Below are 17569 nucleotides of genomic sequence, written 5' to 3'. Positions count from 1 at the left end.
CATCTTGAGCTTATTTTCGTCTTTGCTTGCACCGCTCTGCCTGGGGATGCTGTCTGTGGCATGATAAGTTATTTCGAGAAGTGGGGCAGTGCTGTTGGTATGGAGGGGAGCGAAGGCACCGAGATTAAAGGTAGATCTGCACAGATAATTGGGAGCCCGCTTCCCGCGGAAATCAGGTGAACGTGTACGTGCTGGGCTGGGTGCCGGGGCGGCGATAGCTCTACGGTCCTGGGGGGCTGCCCTCTGCCACCTCCCTTGCTCCCAGCCACTGCCATGGGGCTCACAGACCTGGGCAGGGGGGCTGGAGGCACAGCACGGGGTTAGCGATCCCCCCACCGCCTCTTCAGGCCTGCCAGATGTCTCTCCCCTAGGCTTCATTTTTATAAATTGGCCTTTTAAAGTCTGTCATCCCCGTGCAGATGAAAAGAAGATGCTGTGATGCCTCTGCGCGCGTCTCCGAGCCTGAGCCTGGCTGTGGTGCCTGGGTGGTGAGGCTTTTTGTTTGGGGCTTTATCTTTTTTTGAAGTGCCTTTTTTTTTCTTCTTTTTTTTTTTTCCCCCTCGCCTTAATCTCTTGGAGTCCATTGCATCTTGGCTTGCCACCCACCAGTTTCGGGCAGGCAGGCCCCGCTCTGTAGCACCGCTCCCTCCTAGAGAGATGGATGGGGAGAAGCATTCTCCCCCGGTCCAGGGTGGGGGGACGCCAGCAAAGCCCAGGGCTCAAACCCTGGGGCAAAGTCAAGCTGCTCCCTTCTGGCACATACAATTAAACCCATCGCTGTGGGGCTTTCACTTCCCCCCACCCCCAGCCCCTTTCTGCTCTTTTTCCTTTGCACCCTTTCCCCCTTCATTGCTCTTGTGGTGCCCGCTTGGATCGGCAGGGAATCATTTCCCTTTTCTGTCCCAAGCCCCAAATCCTCCCGGTGCCAAAGGGTACTAGCCACCACCACGAGCTCAGCCTCTAAATTCTGTGCTTGGTGATGGATGGGTAAGTAGGGATTGCATTTGCTGGGCGGTTACGAACAGCTTTGCATTTTCTGCTGCTTTCCCGCTGTCTCTTGGGGAAATTCAGACCCTGCTTCTAAACTGCAGGGATGGGGTTCTTCCCAGCTGGCATGGATCCCTGCGAGCAGGACTCCCTTGGCTCTCGGGGAAAGCCCTGCGATGCCAGGGAGAGCCTTGCCGGGGATTTCTGAGCCTTGCCGGGGATTTCTGAGCCCTGCCGGTGACCGGGGACGGTGCTGTGGGATGTGAGGGGCCAGCGTGGGTCCCCGCTGGCCACGCTATGCCCTGTCCTCGCTGCCTCCCCAGCACAGCTGCAACAGCGGGCAGCACCCCGTCTTGAAAATGGGAAGATGCCACGTGTGTGGGGCCGAGGTGCTGTCGAGGAGAATGCTGCGTGGTCCTTAGGAGACAGCAGAGAAGACAAGCTGCCCCGGTTCTGGCTCTCCAGGAGCTCAGGATTTCTCTTTCCACCAGGCGCTTTTGTGGCCTGTGTGAGTTTCTCCCTGTTTGAGGGCGTTTCAGAGCTGCTTCCAGGGACAGAGGTGCTCCCGGAGAGCACCCATGCTTCGTGTGGGCAGGTGAGGCAGCATCTCATCTCTGCAGGGATGTGTTGGGGAAATGGCAACCGGCTCCTGGCCGCTGCCGCTGCGCTGGATCACAGAGCTTGGTCCCCCCTGGGGTCTGGTTGGGGTCTGGAGGACGAGGAGCGCGTTAGCCCAGTCCCTGGTGCCTGCCCCGATCCTGTGGCTTCTGTAGTTCATCGGAGCGGTAATTAATTCTTGGCCACGTAAGCTGCTGGTGGGTTACTGCGCGTGATTGATTAGCAGGAATAATCCCTCGCCAGCAAAAGAGCTGCTCTGTGAATGGAGAACAGCAAAATCTGGGGTAACCGTCCTGTCCTCCCAGTAGTCGGGCTGCCCAGGCATGGTCCCCGTCTGGAGCATGGCAGCCGCAGGCACCCCGGGCTCTGTATTTAAGCCAGCTGAGGTGGATTATCCGAACTGCTGTCCTGGGGGGGAAGGAGGGGTGTCCGGATGCACGGACCGTGTGTTTGGGGACAATGGGCTGAGCACCGTCCCAGTCGCTCACTGGGTAAGGCTCACCGTTGCCAGCAGGCACAAACAGTCTTCGCACTGGAGATGATTTTTGAGATGCGATCGCTGCCGAAGGTGGCTCAAGCAGCCCAAAGCTGGGTAGAGGTTTGGAAGTGCAAGCGTAAGCACAAAGCAAGGGATGCACATGTGCCCCCGTCGGTCCCGTGGTTGCTGGGAGAGGGACCAATGTGGAGGTCGGGGAAGTGGTGCTTCTCCCGTGGGCACACAGGTCTGGTCTTCATCTCCCTTCAGCTGCTGGTGGGATCTTGGGTCTGGCTGCTTTTTTTTTTTTTCCTTTTTCCCCTGTACCCTACCTGCTCGTTGGCCTCTGCCAAGGACCTGTCCTGGGATTATCCATTACGCTATGGTGCCTGATGCTCAGCGGGAAGGGGCAGGGGCTGAGCTCCCGTGCGTCTCCGGCAGCTCAGCTCAGTCTGATGGAGATGTGGTCGGATAGGGAGGGTTGGCCATGGCGGGGGGACACGAAAGCAGCGCCTGCCCCAGGTGAGATGTCACCTGGCTGAGGGAGGGTCTGGGCTATAAAGCCTGGGAACGAGCGGCTCTGGCAGTGTGTCGGGGTTGGTCCTTGCCAGCCAAAGAAGCAAGATCCATGTCTCTTCTAATATGTCTCTTAAAAAAAAAAAAAAAAAAAAAAAAATTTGATGTGGCAAAGGATCAGAAATCCGGATGGAGAAGGACCAGCTGCTGGGTGTGGAGGGGAGGGTGCTGCCTCACCCTGTGGGAGAGCTGCTGCTGTGCCCAGGCAGAGCACACAGGCGAGAGAAATCCTGGAGGTGAATCCCCCTGGGCTCCTCCGGTCGGGGACTCCTTAGCGGTTTTATGAGAAATCAATAATGCTTTTGCATGGTCATAATCGTAAAATAAGTACAATTTATGGCTGCTGCCAGGGCCAAGATTTTTTCCAGCATACGAGGTGGAGGGGGAAGAGGGCAAAAACACTTTTCCCACGGCGTTTCCCTTTGGACCGGGGCTGCAAACCCGCTCCTACATCATGGCAGGGGGGAGGCTCCCATTTGTGGCCATGCAGGGTGGGTTGCCTGTGCTCACCCTGTCCCCTTTCCCTCACAGCCCGCCGGCAGGTGGAATGGGGCAGCCATGAACGGCGATGCCCTGTGCCAGGAGCCCTCCTCCCCACTCCCCGACTGGAGGGAGTTCTGCGAGCTGCACGCCCAGGCGGCCGCCGTTGACTTCGCCCAGAAGTTCTGCCAGTTCCTGAAGGAAAACCCCCACTGCGACACCCCCGGGGCAGAGACCTCCTTCTCCCACCATTTTGCCGCCAACTTCTTGGACATCTTCAGCCTGGAGGTCAGCCGGGTGTTCGTGTCTGACTCCCCCACCAAGTACAACATCGTGCCCTTTGTGGGGCTGCAGAACTGCCACGTACCCTACGGGCGTGAGGTCACCCCAAGGAAGGAGGAGACGTCCACCGAGTCCCTGGACAGCATGGACGCCCCACTGGGTGCCGGCCGGTACCTGAGCCCGGCGCAGCAGGCGCAGGCACGCAAGGTGTCGTCCTATGGCCAGTCCCGCAGCTCAGAGGACGTCTCCATCCACGCTGCCACCAAGCCCAAATTCAAGAAAGGCTTCTCCTTGAGGAACATGAGCTTGTGCGTGGTGGACGGTATGAAGGAGATGTGGCATCGCAAGTCCTCTCCGGAGCCGGGCGCCGAGGCTGCCCCAGGTGGCCGGAGAGCTGAGAGGGAGCCGTGGCCGGCCGGGGGCAAGGAGCCCAGTGACCCACGGGAGAAATGGACCCACAAGCTGCGCCTGTCCAAGGTGCCCTCTTCCAAGGTGGAGCTGGTGGACATCCAGAGGGAGGGGACGCTGCGCTACATGGTGGCCGATGACACGAACTGTGTGGGGAGCTCGCAGTGGCAGAAGTGCCGTCTCCTGCTCCGGAAAGCGGTGAAGGTGGAAGGAGAGAGATTCCTCCTCGAGTTTTATGTCCCTCCAAAGGTAGGTCCTGGCTTTTCTCCACTGTTGTTTTCCTGAGCAATTCAAGCAGCAGCTGGGCTTTGCTTGAGGTTTTTCTTATTTCCACTGCTGAGCTGGGATGAAATCCAGCTCTGGTCCAGAGCGAGATTTTGCGCCGTGTGGCTGAGATGCAAATGGATGGGACAACGTGGTTGAAACCCATCCACACTGCCAACCCTGATGGTTACTGTTCACCCCCTCCTTCCCCACAGCCCTTGGGAGAGATGCTGAAGCCTCTGCCTGGTCCCTTGGCCCCCAAATATCAGCAATCTTGGTGGAAAAAGCTCATTCTGCTATTGAGACATGGGGTGTCCAGGCCATCCAGAGTGTTACTTCTCTTCCCAACGTGCTGAAGAGACATGTGGTTGACTGGTGGCTCGTGCAGCAGCAGTGTGGCTGGGATCACTGCCTGAGCTTTGTGCCTTAGATCCCAGAGGTTTGCTAGCCCACTTTCTGAAAGCATTTTTTTTCTTTTAAATATAAGAATTCATATGGACTAATTTTACACCTGCAAGGCCACCCCCAATGCAGCTTTTGGTGATGGGGACAGAAGACGCCAGTGATACCCTCTGGGGCTGGAGCATCACGACCGTGGGTGGGTTTTGCAGCTCTCCTCCCAGACAGCCCCAGCTACGTACCCCCCTGGCCAGAGGAGCACTGCTTATTATTACCCACAATATCGCTTTTCTTTGCCTGCGTCTGTTCTTCTTCTGTAACCTCAATGAAAGCTTCAAAAGCAAGAGCCAGTTTTCATTGCAGTGTGTCCTCGGCGCATCCATCCTTCTTGCGCGCATCTGCCCTGCACACAATGCAGGAAACGTCCCTGTTTTCTTGGGGGAAAGGCAGAGCAGTGGAGCGGTTTGTTCAAAAATGTGGATTATGAGACCTTCAGTCTCCTTCCTGCTGCGGGACCACCTTCGCTCCTGGGCTAAGCAAAGGGATGCGTTGCACTGCCAAACGCTCGCCTGTGCTAACACCGTGACCGTGCCTCCTCTGTGTTGTGTGTTTGCCTCTTCAAAGAACACAGGGCAAATAACAAGCCGTTCCCTGGGGCTTTACTAGCTCTGTGTGCTGATAATAAAATCTCTGGTTATTTAAATACCTAGGGAAGAAAAAAATCTTATTTACTCCATTTTCTCCAGGACTTTTCTGCTTGCATTTCAGTCCCTGGTAGCAAAGCTGGGCCGATGCGTGCCCTCATGCTGGGCGTGCACCGGGGGCTCCTGCTCTGTGGGTCTCGGTGTGCTCTGAACCTCCGGTAGCACATTATACATAGGGACAGCAGGATAGTTCATATTTTTAAACAGCAAATTCTGTTTTCTCTGAGGCCAAAATGAACCTTGGCGCTGTTGGTGTTTGTCCATGCCTCTCGCCTAACGGTCAGATCTTTCCTGATAAAATATAAAACACGAGATTAACCTCAAGCGCATCCCTATAGCGAGTGGCTCAGCATTGGTACGGATGGTGTGCATCGTGGGGGGCTGGCTTGGGGGGCCCCCCTCCTCAGCCCAGGGACCACACGAGACCCGGCTGGAAGGAAACTACCGTCTCCATGGCACGATGCATGGGGAATCCGGCGGACCCGCTGGGTGTGGGCTGCGTGGAGCAGCACTGGCACGTCGGCCGCAGCAAAGGGGCCATAAACTCAGGTTTAAATGGAACAACTGCTGCTGTTAAAACATTTAAGAGAGTGCTCATAGAAGGAATTATTTTCGTGTATCTTGATTTGCCTCTCAAAATCAATTTTAAAATTATATTATGGCAACTTTTATGAACATTGTCTGCTCTGCTGTTTTAATCACACCCTGCTTTGGTTTGCGGCTTTCTCCCCTCATGCCATCTTGCTTTCCATCTGGCCAATGATTCAGCTGTAAAAGTGGCACCAGTCTGGCACAGCTGGAGGAAAACAGCCTTTTGCCTCAGCAGCCCACAGCTTTGTTTTTGCATAGGCCCTACAAAAACTATGGTCAAATCTTTAAAGGGAAGAGCCATCCCGGAGAAGACCCTTCTCTAGCTTACCGGTGAATTAACACCCTATTTTCTTTCCTTTCAAAGCAGCTGCCTCCTCCTTTCTGACCTTCTCCTGTGCAAACACCAAGATGGAAAAATTCCCCAGGGCAGGGCTGAGCCCCGCACAGTCAAGATTTGCCTGGAGGCAGCACTGGGGCCCCGGGGCTGGTGGAAACGAAACATCCCGGAGGGGAAAAAGCAGTTCCTGTTCTGTCTTGGATTTATTTCCGCCCACCCAAAAATGGGAACTGAACCCATTGTTGGTAACCTGCAGTCTGGTGCTCATTGCCGGCCTCGGCACCCAAAAGCACCAGGCACAGGTTTCGGTGACTAAATCACATTTTTGCTTCCCGCAGCCATAATGCTCCAAATCCTGGAGCCCCAGAGGGGGATTTGTTATAATTAAAACAAGTATCTGGGGAATTTGTTGCTCAGCAGAGACTTTGAGTGGGAGGCACCAAGTCCTGCCCCCCCGCTGAGGCTCCGGTGGGTGCCGGGGGCCCTGGGGGAAATTCATTTTTCTTTATTTTAATGTAATTAAAATTCCCTACATGGCTAAGGCTGCTGCATCGTAGCTTCTCGGTTGAAATGCCGCTCCCGCACTGGATAAAGGCTGCATCTTCCTGGGCTGCTCTCCGTATAGGAAGCGTCCTCCATCAGATAGCACAATTCTCTTGCGGCGTATCTCCATCGGGAGAGGGTTTAAAAGGGAGAGAAATAAGTGGTCTTGGCAGAGCTGGCCTGCGCTGGAGCAAGGAAGAGGTTTGGCAGCTAAATGCACTATCCTCCCTATCTTCCACCGGGCCTCCTCTTGGTTTAATTAAAAGAGCTTGGAGTTATCAGGCACATGAGGGAAATCAATGCTTCCCCCCCCCCCCCCGTAATAACCGTGCAGGCTGAGCGGTGATCTCGCCTCTGAGAGCCACGCTGCGTCGTCCCCCGGGAGAGTTTGATTCAATTGAGCGACTTTTTTTTTTATTTTTTTATTTATCGATTCCTTTTAATATTTTGTTTGTTTGTTTTTCTTTTCCCAGGCTTCCAAACCCAAGGTGAGCATCCCGCTGTCGGCCATCATCGAGGTCCGCACCACCATGCCGTTGGAGATGCCCGACAAAGACAACACCTTCGTCCTAAAGGTGAGAGCGGGGAGGCAGCAGTGCCTAACCCGACGGGGATCCCATCTGCGCCCACATCCAGCCCCCGCTGCTGGGATGCTCAGTCCCCAAGGGGACTGTTGCCTTGGTTTTTCAGAGCCGAGATGCCAACTAATGCTCCCCACAGGATCCCTGCCTCCCCTCCCCGGGCTGTGGCCCCCCCAAATGATGCAACCTCCACCTGATGCCTGGGTATTTGGGGATTGAGCTGTTTGCCTGGCTTTCACCATGGGGTTTTGCTTCTCCATGTCACTAGGAGATGAGTTAAATTAGTGTCCAGAGACAACCTGCAAGGGAGAACGCTCTCTGGTGCAGCTGCTCCAGATCAGTGGCACATGGTGGCCCTTTCACTGACACAGGGCGATGGCAATGGCTGTGTGGGGCCACTGAGGCCCTGGGGATCAACCACTCCACGTGAGGCTAGGGCCACAAGCAGAGAGAGAAAATCTCTCTCTCCAGAAAGAGTTTTCCATATAATGCAATTAATTAGCTTAATGCTCCCTCCTGCTCTGCCGAAAAGGAGCAGCCTGTCACGGCAGAGCGGGGATGAATTTCGCGGGGTCCCAGCTCAGGGCACAGCGTGCTGCCGTGGTGATGGACGTGTCGTTGGAGATGGTGTTTCTCTCCAGCTAATGAGGCTGTGCGTCCCTGCTTGTGCTAATTGACTGGCGTTCTCCACCAGAACCGTTGGATGTGCCCGGCTGGGAGGTAGCACATGTACGTGGGGGAAGAGCAGTGTTTTGAAGATTTCTGTGTCCTACCTCTGCTAAAAAAACACCTTTTTCCCTGGTGCTTCTCCCTAAAAGCTGTGTGGCAGAGTGGAGAGGCCAAGCTTCCCAGATGAATGAACCTGCTCAAAAGCTTATATAACTGTGAAAGCAGAGGGGAAAAAATTGAGCCTGGCTTTGTGAAAGCCCCCATGCCTGGTAGCCTGTCTGGCCCCAGCACACATTCCTGTGGGAAATCGCTCTCCACCAAACCCGGCTCCTCGTAAAGGTCCCACGCCTTCTCCTGGCAGCCTCCTCCAAGGCATCCTCCCTGCTCCAAGGGCTTCTTGCTGTTCAACCTCTGCTGCAGCCAGTCTCCACCATGGTCGTGGAGGCTAATCTGGCTGTTGACTTCTGTGCCTCAAAGACCAACCTCATGTGTCGTCTTCTCTCCAGACTGACCAGCCCAAGGTCCTCCTGCTTTCCTTGCAGGCTCTGAAGAGAGTGGGCCCCAAAGCGTACGTGGCACAGTGGCCAGGAGCTTGGGAAGGATTGCTTCTCCTTTGATTGCTTCTCTTTTCTTCTTCCCCTTTACCCAGCCCAAGTTGATCCAGTTGCTTTCTTCATACCCTGATGATGATGATGTTGACTCATACAGCTTGTGGGCTGGTATAACCCCTCGATGCTTTTTGCAGAACCACTCCAGAGTCACGGTTCCCCAGCCCAGACACCCATGGCAATTGGTGCGAGCCCAGAGCTCGCCCGTGTCCTTGAGCTGGGGACTGGCTTGGGCTTTTTCTTCCACAGAGCATTTCCCAGCTTCAACAAGTTCATTTGAATTCTTGTCTCATTCTCCAACACACTTGCAACACGGTGAATTGATCAGGCATCTTCTCTTTGTTTTTGTCCTAATCATTACTGAAGAGCAGCATGCACGGAGAGGATCCTTGATGTGAAGGAGCTTCTGAGCATATCCCTCAGCTTTGATTGTTAGCCATCGATAACCCATTAGCCATCGATAACTGCTCTTGGAATATGGCTCATCAGCTACTTGTGATCATGTTTTCTAGATCCCCTTACAAGTCTCATCTCAACCGTGTCTTACTACCTGCCTTGCTGGAGTGTCACACTAGTGTCCAAAGCGTGGCCAACGCCAAGGACGTGACACTGCTTCTCCCCGTCCCTGGGGCTGTCACAAGCAAGTGCAGATGGGTTGGACAGGGTTTGGTCATGGCAGATCCCTGCTGGGGGCATTCAGCTCTGGGGTTCTTCCTGGGTGCCTGTGGAGGGTTGGTTTCTCTGACCGCTGGAGGAGGGCTCTGGGCTTGCCCTCTTCCCATCTTCTGGAGCTGGACATGGTCTCTCCACTCCCACCGCTAATGGCTCTGCGACTGCTTCAGCCATTTCTTGAATTACCCCAGGGAATGCTCCAAATCCCGCTGGTCTGAAAATGCCTGATTGACCAGGTACCCTCCTGCTCGGGCCCTGTTCTGGCCGGGGCGCTTACTCTGCCGCGGGGTTAATCGATTGCAATCGATCCTTTGAGCGAGCCGAGGCAGCGAGCGTGGCATTGAGCCCATCGGCTCGCTCCCCATCTCCTGCCGCTGCCCTCTCCTGCCGCTCCAGCCAGCCCCTGCCCTCCCCTCGCGCCTGTCGGCATAGGATGCTTTTCCCCTTTTCCCGACATCCTTTATTATTTGTAGCTCATTTTCTGCCCCGGCCCTTCCTGCTGGGACATCTTCTTGCTGCTCTTTTGTTTGTGTTCCCCATTTTCTGGCTGGACTCGCAGAGGGGGTGAAGCACCCCTCCATGTTGGGGTAAGGATTAGAGGGGTCAGAAAGGGAGCTGGGTGCCGTGGTTTCCCCGCTGCCTTCACGTGTACAGGGTTGACATGGAGCCCGATCTCAACCTTCGCACGCACCACACTGCACTGTGGTAGGTTGATGGGTGGAAAAGCCCCGTCCTTGTTCGCAGAAGCCATGCTAGAATAGTTTCTGCCAAATTGCCTAAAAATTAGCAGGCAGCATGTCCCCACTGCCCATCAGACACCAAGCACATGCTTTTCTTTTTTTTTTTTTTTTTTTAACCCATTGCACAAGCAGACACTTGCAAAATCCCCAAGCCCTGCACGTGCTTCACTCGCTGTCATGCTCTGCATGAGAGAGCAGCCCCATCTCCCACGCCGGCTTCTCGCGTTACCCTCAGAATGCCGGAGAGGCTCCTTTGCTCTGGTTAAACAAAACAGGGGGGGAGATCTTTGCTGCTCCCCTCCACCTCCGCTCGCCCGGGCTGCAGCAGGGGAGCAGGCTGCTGCTCAGCCCCAGCCCAGGCACTGGGCACCGCTCCCTGCATGCCCGGCTTGTTTTCAGGACAGTGATTCAGTTGTTTGTGATTAATTTAATTTGCTAGGAGGTTGTCTCGGCTGGCAACGCGATACCCTCCCAGAGTCAGGGCTGCCTTGCCAGCGCAGGAACGCGATGTATAAGGGGTCCGGGAGGGATGCGGGGAAACCTGCCAGAGGCACGCAGCATCGCGTGGGGTGGCTTCTGCGTCCCTCTGCCCTGCTGCCCCACTGCTGATGTGGGGCTTTTCTGGGTCCTCCCTGGCCCCAGAAAGGCCCAGCTCCTTTGGGCTTGCAATTTTGAAGGGTCTTTTGCATCCTGATTTTTATTTTAATTTTTTTTCCTGTTAAAGTGGGTTTCCCTCCTGTGCTGTTGCAATCAGAAATTGGAAGGCTCATGGACCAGCAGACAGAAGAGAGGTTTTAAACTGCTGGATTTGAGGGTCTGGCAGGATTTTTGGGCAGTGAGAGGGCAGCATGGCTTCTGCTCTACCTGTGCAGAGCTGTTTTTTGGGGTCACTGAGGCACCCCAGAGGCATGGGATGCTGTCTGTGCTGGCGCGTGGTGCCATGCACCCCCGATGCCACTGGCCAGGTGTGGTTTTGCCACGGAGGCTGTAAAAACCTTGTGATGCATTTACTGATAACGGGGTGGGGGGGGTTCCCCAAACCCCGGCTTTGGTCAGGGGTCGTACCCTTGGACACATCAGACATGGACCTGTTGGAGCGGGGCCAGAGGAGGCCCCAGCAATGCTCCGAGGGCTGGAACAGCTCTGCTGGGAGGACAGGCTGGGAGAGCTGGGGGGGACTCAGCCTGGAGCAGAGAAGGCTCCGGGGAGACCTTACTGCAGCCGGTCAGTACTTAAAGGGGGCCTATAGGAAAGATGGGGACAGACTTTTTAGCAGGGCCTGTAGCGATAGGACAAGGGATAACAGTTTTAAACTAAAAGCAGGCAGATTTAGACTGCATATAAGGAAGAATTTTTTCACAGTGAGGGTGGTGAAACCCTGGCCCAGGTTGCCCAGAGAGGTGGTCAATGCCCCATCCCTGGAAACATCCCAGGTCAGGCTGGACGGGGCTCTGGGTAACCTGCTGTAGTTGAAGATGTCCCTGCTCACTGCAGGGGGTTGGACTAGATGGCCTTGAAAGAACCCTTCCAGCCCAAACCATTCTGGATTCTATGAAAGCACCTCTGTGGGTCACCCCTCAGCATCCCTTTGCTGGGATGGGAGGGGGCACTTACCCTGATCAGCCAAGGTGCTACTTAATAGCAGCATGTGAATGGGGGGGTCCGGCTGGGTTATGGGGTGTGCTTTACCCCAGGGGGGTGGTGGGACCCCGGCCGCAGCCTGACGCTCTCCCACATTGCCTGCAGGTGGAGAACGGGGCCGAGTACATCCTGGAGACCATCGACTCGCTGCAGAAGCACTCCTGGGTGGCAGATATCCAGGACTGCATCGACCCCGGGTAAGGCTGTGCGGGGGCCGGGCTCACCACTGCTGTGGTGCGCTCACCACCGAGCACAGGTTGTAACCCCTGGTGCAATTTTTGCTACTCGGGGTATTACAGAAAGTCCCCGACTCATGTCAGCAGGAGTCTGGAGGCAAAGTTAGCAGCCTGTGCGTGTCAGGGGTGCAGCCTCGCAGAGCACTGGCCGCTTGCTCACCCTTTCCTGCTCCCTGTTGCCTTGGCCAGGCAGAGGCAAGTGGCCTGGGAACAGAACCCTTGACACGGGAAGTTCCTAACACCCACCCTTTGAAGCTCTTATACTGTATTTGAGCTATTTTCTATGCTTTTTTCCAGTCCAGCATCCATGGTATATTTAAGACTGCTGACTAAATCGATTTATTTATGTTTCTATCACCATGGTATTAATGCTGTCACTGGAGTCACAACATCTCTGCCAAAACTCCTCATCTGCTTTTTCATCGACCCATGCATTGAGTTACACTGTAGGGAGGTTCACGTGCCCGGTGCTGCTGCCCTTCAGCTGGCTCAGCCAGGCACAATCCCAGGGAGGCAGGATCAGCCCAGGCGCTCCCCAGGCGCTGGGGAAACCCTCCCACTGCCCTCCTTGGCACAATTTGGGCAAAACAAGGTGCCTAGGCTTGCAGAGGTGAAAACCTTGAGCAAACCTGGAACAGGGGCTTGGAGAGGCTCCAGCTGCCTCCGGGCTGCCTTTGCCCCCTTCTGCCAAAGAGACACCGTTTGGGTGCTATAGGGCTGGTCACCGCAGAGGCTGTATCTCGCAGCGAGAATGCACTAATGGACTCCAGATCTGTGCTCCTTCAGCTCCTTTTGCTGCTTTTTAAAATATATAATTCAAGAAGCGATGCTGTGGCTGGACCGCTGACAGAGGCGAGGCTGGGAAACACGGCCCTTTTTCTCCCAGTGTGTGTTTTGGTGCCATTTTTCCAGCCGGAGGCGAGCACCGCAGCTGTGCTCACCTCGAGCCGCTGCAGAAGCTGCTGGCAGCCCCTCACTCTGCCACCGGCAGCCTCCCAGCCTTTTATGTTTGCTTAGCACCCGGCGCAGTCCCGCTTTGGCCTCCGGACGTGACTGTAAAGCAAATAATAATGAACCCCAGAGCAAATAATAATGAGCTGTTTAATACACCGACACACACGCTTGGTGCCAAGAATGAATTTTCAATTGGCTCCTGATGTTTTGCCAAGGGCTGCGTGCTGGAGCCACTGCATGAGCGCCCGTCGACGGCTTTTCTGCAAAGCGCTGTTGGTTTTGGTTTCCTTCCTCCCTTCTTGTTTTTAACCGGCTGTAGCTGAATGACTCCCAATGGCTGATTCACTTACTGGCCACTAAATAATTCAGCAGCTCCCTCGTGAGCTGTTACCACTAACGCAGCCGCTTCCTCGCTGTCTGCGCCCACGTGGCCACCGTTAAGCAAGAGTAGCCGAGTGCTGCAGGCAGCCCCGACAGCACCGGGGTCTTGCGGGCAGCCAGGATAAAAATAAGCTGTGGAGCAAGCCGGGGGCTTGCGTAAGAAAGGTGCTGAAGTGCATGGGCAGGGGCCGGGCAGCAGGGATGCTGTCTGCGGGGGCTGCACCGCTGCAGCCCCCCTTGTTCTGTTCCCATTTGCTGTCTCGCTCTGGGCCTCCCAGCTTGGGTTTTTGGTACCTTTTGGGGATGTAATTCCTGTGGGTTGGTAATTCCCTTTGTGGGGGGTGAAAGCAAAAGTGCCCTTGGGTGGAAGTTGGTGGTGGGAGTGTGCATGTGTCTATGTATGTCTTGCAAAGCAAAGCGCTGAAAGTCCAGGTAACAGATTTCCATCCACACCAACAAGGCTGCAGCAAAATACTGCAGCAAGGACCAGCTGGTGTGACCCAGGTAGCAAGGGCTTTCAGGGGTTTAATCCCACCCACTGGTTTCTCACCCCCAAAAAGCCATGTTGCTTTGCCAGCCGCCCTGCCTCTCGATGCTGTGAGCGCTTCTGTCCCTCCAGGAGGAAGCGAGGGGCATCAGGACGTGCTCCCGGATCACAGCTGGATTTTTATTTGGTCAAAAGTCCCCGTTGCATGCCTGCGAGCAGAGGTGCCATGCGCGCATGTCTCCCCAGCGTGGCGGCTGGCATGTGACCGTCTGCTCTGTGCTCTCCCCCCAGGGACAGCGGGGACGACATCGAGCTGGCATCCTGCACGCAGGGAGCCTGTCTGCCAGGCAGGGCGTCCTCCTGCAGCTGCGAGTTCCTGGCTGATGGTAAGGACCTACGTCTGGGAAAAACACCTGCTGGGGAGGGTGGGTGTCTCTGGGTGCCAGCTCTGGCTTGGAGGGGCCAGATCCTGCCAGCAATAAAGTGAAGGAGCCTGAAGCAGGTGCTGTGGGGATGGATCTTCTTCTCTATCACCTTCCTCTTCATGCTAGCCCTGACCCTGGGGAGGTGGCCTACCCCACTTAAGACATCAACATTGCCCTGTACATCCTGGTACATGTCGAAAATCTAGTCCCCGTCTGCAGGCACTGGGGTCTCCAGGTCCCAGCGAGCAGCCTCCACCTGCACAGCCCCACCTTGTCTCCATGCCCAACCAAGACACATCCGTGTCCCCCACCCTGGTCGCACTGGGGGAAAGAAACCCAGTGCAGGCTGAAAGGGAGTCCCCTGAGCTGCAGCCAGAGCCAGAGCCTAGCCCTGAGATGTCTCCGAGGGCCCAGGGTGCTCCAGCACAGTGGTCTTCGGAGCAGGACAGCCCCCAGCCTTGTCTGGTGATGCTGAGCCATGAGCCCATCCTTCTACAAATTCCCTTCCAGATGTGCCCAGGGTGCCGGACAGATGTGCCCTGCCCAGCACTCACAACACTGCCGCTGCCACTGCTGTCCCCACGCCTCACAGCCGGGGCAGGGACTCCCTGGGGGAGCTCCTCACCCACGTCCCGCTGGAGAGCTTCCTGCAGACGCTGGAATCCTCCCCTGCCGCCGGCGGGCATCTCGCAGGTACTGGGATGCAGGATGCAGCCCCAGCACCTCACTCTTGGGGGTGCACAGAGGGAGAGGAGGAAGGGGTGGGAGTGGGAGATGTCTGGGTGCTCCCTAAAAGCCTTCTGTCCCTGCGGCCAGGGGAGGACAGCGAGGCGGAGGCAGAGATCAACCTCTCTGACTTCCCCTGGTTCCACGGGACTCTCTCACGGATCAAGGCAGCTCAGCTGGTGCTCTTCGGGGGTGCCCGGAGCCATGGCTTGTTCGTCATCCGGCAGAGCGAAACGCGGCCAGGGGAGTACGTGCTGACTTTCAACTTCCAGGGGAAAGCGAAGGTGAGTGTCCGCTGCTTCTCCCTAAATGAGTGCCAGCCCTGCCCAGTGTCCCAGGCTCCTTCCCGCCCTGCTGGGGCTCGGCGAGCAAGCGGGTGCCATGCGGTGACCCCAAACACGGCAGCTCTGCAGGCAGCTGCACCTCGGCACGGCATCCCCCAGGACCACCTGCCCTTGTTCCCCAAAAGCCCTCTGTGTCCTGCTCAGCCCCATCACCACTTTCCCTGCCACACTGCCCTAAGGTTAAATATCCCACGGGAGCCCCAGCATAGCCTGGCACGTCATCCCCTGCCCTCTTCTTGTCTATTCTAGACCCTGAAGCACATGGATGCACTATTAAAAAAAAAAAAAAAAACAAAACCCAAACCCAAAAAAACCCCAACAAAACAACCCACATGTAGTTTTCTGCTGGGTCCCTTTTCTATCCGAGGGCAGACACTGTGAGGGGTTGGGATGTAACTGCCTGATCTTGTCGCCAGTCTCGCAAGAAGTAGTCCAGGCAGACTGTGGGCTTCCCCAGGCTGCCTGTGTAACCAGGATTGGACCCGCAGCTGCCGTGGCTGTACCCAGCCATCCTTCTCTGGCTGCTTCTGAATGCTGCTGGTCACCAGGAGGAGAGAAACTTCTCCCAGGGCTGCAGTAAGCGTGGTTTTGCAGGAAACCTCCTGCAACAGGAGATCCCTCTTGGGCAGGCAGGGTGAAAAATAAAAGCCCTGTGTTTGCACATAAGCAAACCTCCCTCTGCTGATGGAGGTGGCTCCTTCTGCTGATTGCAAGGGCGAGTCTCACCCTTGCAACCCCCAGCTCACTCGCCGGCCCCCTGCCCTTGCAGCACCTCCGCCTGTCGCTGAATGAGAGTGGGCAGTGCCATGTGCAGCACCTCTGGTTCCAGACCATCTTCGACATGCTGCGCCACTTCCACACACACCCCATCCCCCTTGAGTCGGGCGGCGCGGCCGACATCACCCTCCGCAGCTACGTCGTGGCCCAGAGCCCGCTGCCCGGTAGGTGCCAGGGCTGCGCTGCTGCTGGGTGGGGGCACGGCTGCACGTGGAGGGGTGCGTTCGTGTTAGGGCTGGGATCTCACGTGGACCCAGAAGGGATTCATCCCTGGGACTCCTCCACCAAGCCCCTCCCTAAGGCTGTGCCCATGTTGGTGTGTGTGGCTCTGGAGATGCCCCAAGGTGGGTGTAAACCCGCTGAAGGTGAGCAGGGAGGATCAGGACACAGCAGCGGGGCTAGGCTGGGGCGACCCATGTGTCCCCAGCTATGGGTCCCAGTTGCCCGGCTTGGGCAGGAGAGGAGCAGAGGTGTCTGCGGGGCTTGGTGAGGCTCAGAGCATCCTGCTGTGCTGGGAGAGGGTGGGCAAAGAGGGCTGGGGAAAGACAGGGTCAAGGATGGAGAGAGCAAGCAAGGGAGAGGGTGGGTGTGGAAATGTGCCAGCGGAGGAGAGAGGGGACTGAGCCCCCAGGTAGCATTGGAGGGGTCAAGCTCCTGTCTCCCTTGCAGATGCTGCCCCACCACCAGCCCTCGTGTCACAGCCTCCGGGCTGCCGGGCCGACCTGCCACCCCCGCACTACTTCTGCAGCACAGCACCCATCGGCCCGCCAGCCCCGCCGCCGGCCGAGGGGGTGGCTGTGGCCCCCGCTGTCACTGTCCCCGCACCCTACCACCGCCTGGAGGGTGCCCTGGGCCCCCGGAGCCGCAGTGACAGCGCTGAGCACCGACCGGAGCCCCCCACCGCCAGTGCCGAGGACTACCATGAGGCTGATGGTGCCCGGAGCCGGACCCGGGCGGTGGAAAACCAGTACTCTTTCTACTGAGCCCCCCATGCTGGGGGCTGGCTGGTGGGGGGATGCGGGACACCTGTGCCCCTCACCGCTGCACCAGCCTCACTGCCTCCTCCTGCCACCACCAGCAACCCGGCCGGGACATTCATCTTTTTCCCTGCCGCTTTCAGGAGCTGTGTGAGCCATGGGCGATGTCCTGGCTGGATCTGGCGCCAGCCCCGAGGTTGGGGCAGTGCTGGGGGTTTGGGAGGCTGAAAGTGTCAGTGCCATTTTGGACTTTGCAGCCTATTCCCTTTCCCTCTGGACCAAGAGCTCTCCTGGGGCTGAGCCGGGCTCCCTGTGTCTCCTCCCTGAGATGTGTCTCCTCCCTGGGGATGCCCCTGCTGGGATGGCAGTGCAAAGCTGTGATGGGCTCCTTCCTCCGGCTAAAGCACCTCAGCACGTCCCCTCTGTGGAGAAAGCCCAGTGTGGCCAACACCCCTTCTGGCACCATCGCCCCGCAAACCAGCCGCCGAGGGGCTCTGGTGTTTCAGGATGACGGTGGAAGTGGCAGATCCCCACGCAGAGGCTTTTCTCGCACACGCGGATCCGTGCACCCAAGAGGGCACCGCCACAGAGGCGTGGGGGTTTATCCAGGCTGGCTTTCAGGCTCCCTCTGGGGCACCTTTCCCACCCTCTGCCAGGAGAAATTTTTTTACAAGGCCTAATGCATCG

The 17569-nt window shown here is 56.8% G+C and overlaps 1 protein-coding gene across 1 annotated transcript; it reads left to right on the top strand.

Annotated features, from left to right (window-relative positions):
* Positions 1-3187: 3187 nt before the first annotated feature.
* SH2B2 (SH2B adaptor protein 2) lies at positions 3188-16957 on the top strand. Its single transcript, XM_082008537.1, has 8 exons — positions 3188-4075; positions 7138-7239; positions 11681-11772; positions 13925-14019; positions 14569-14751; positions 14875-15068; positions 15898-16069; positions 16575-16957. Exons 1-8 carry the CDS (start codon positions 3215-3217, stop codon positions 16886-16888), a joined length of 2013 nt encoding a protein of 670 aa, XP_081864663.1. The 5' UTR covers positions 3188-3214; the 3' UTR covers positions 16889-16957.
* Positions 16958-17569: the final 612 nt, after the last annotated feature.

This window comes from Phaethon aethereus (assembly GCF_964289735.1).
Source record: "Phaethon aethereus genome assembly, chromosome: 19".
Classification (NCBI taxonomy): Eukaryota; Metazoa; Chordata; class Aves; order Phaethontiformes; family Phaethontidae; genus Phaethon; species Phaethon aethereus.
Note: the sequence above shows the minus strand (reverse complement) of the source record. Positions and strands in the feature narration are given on the sequence as shown.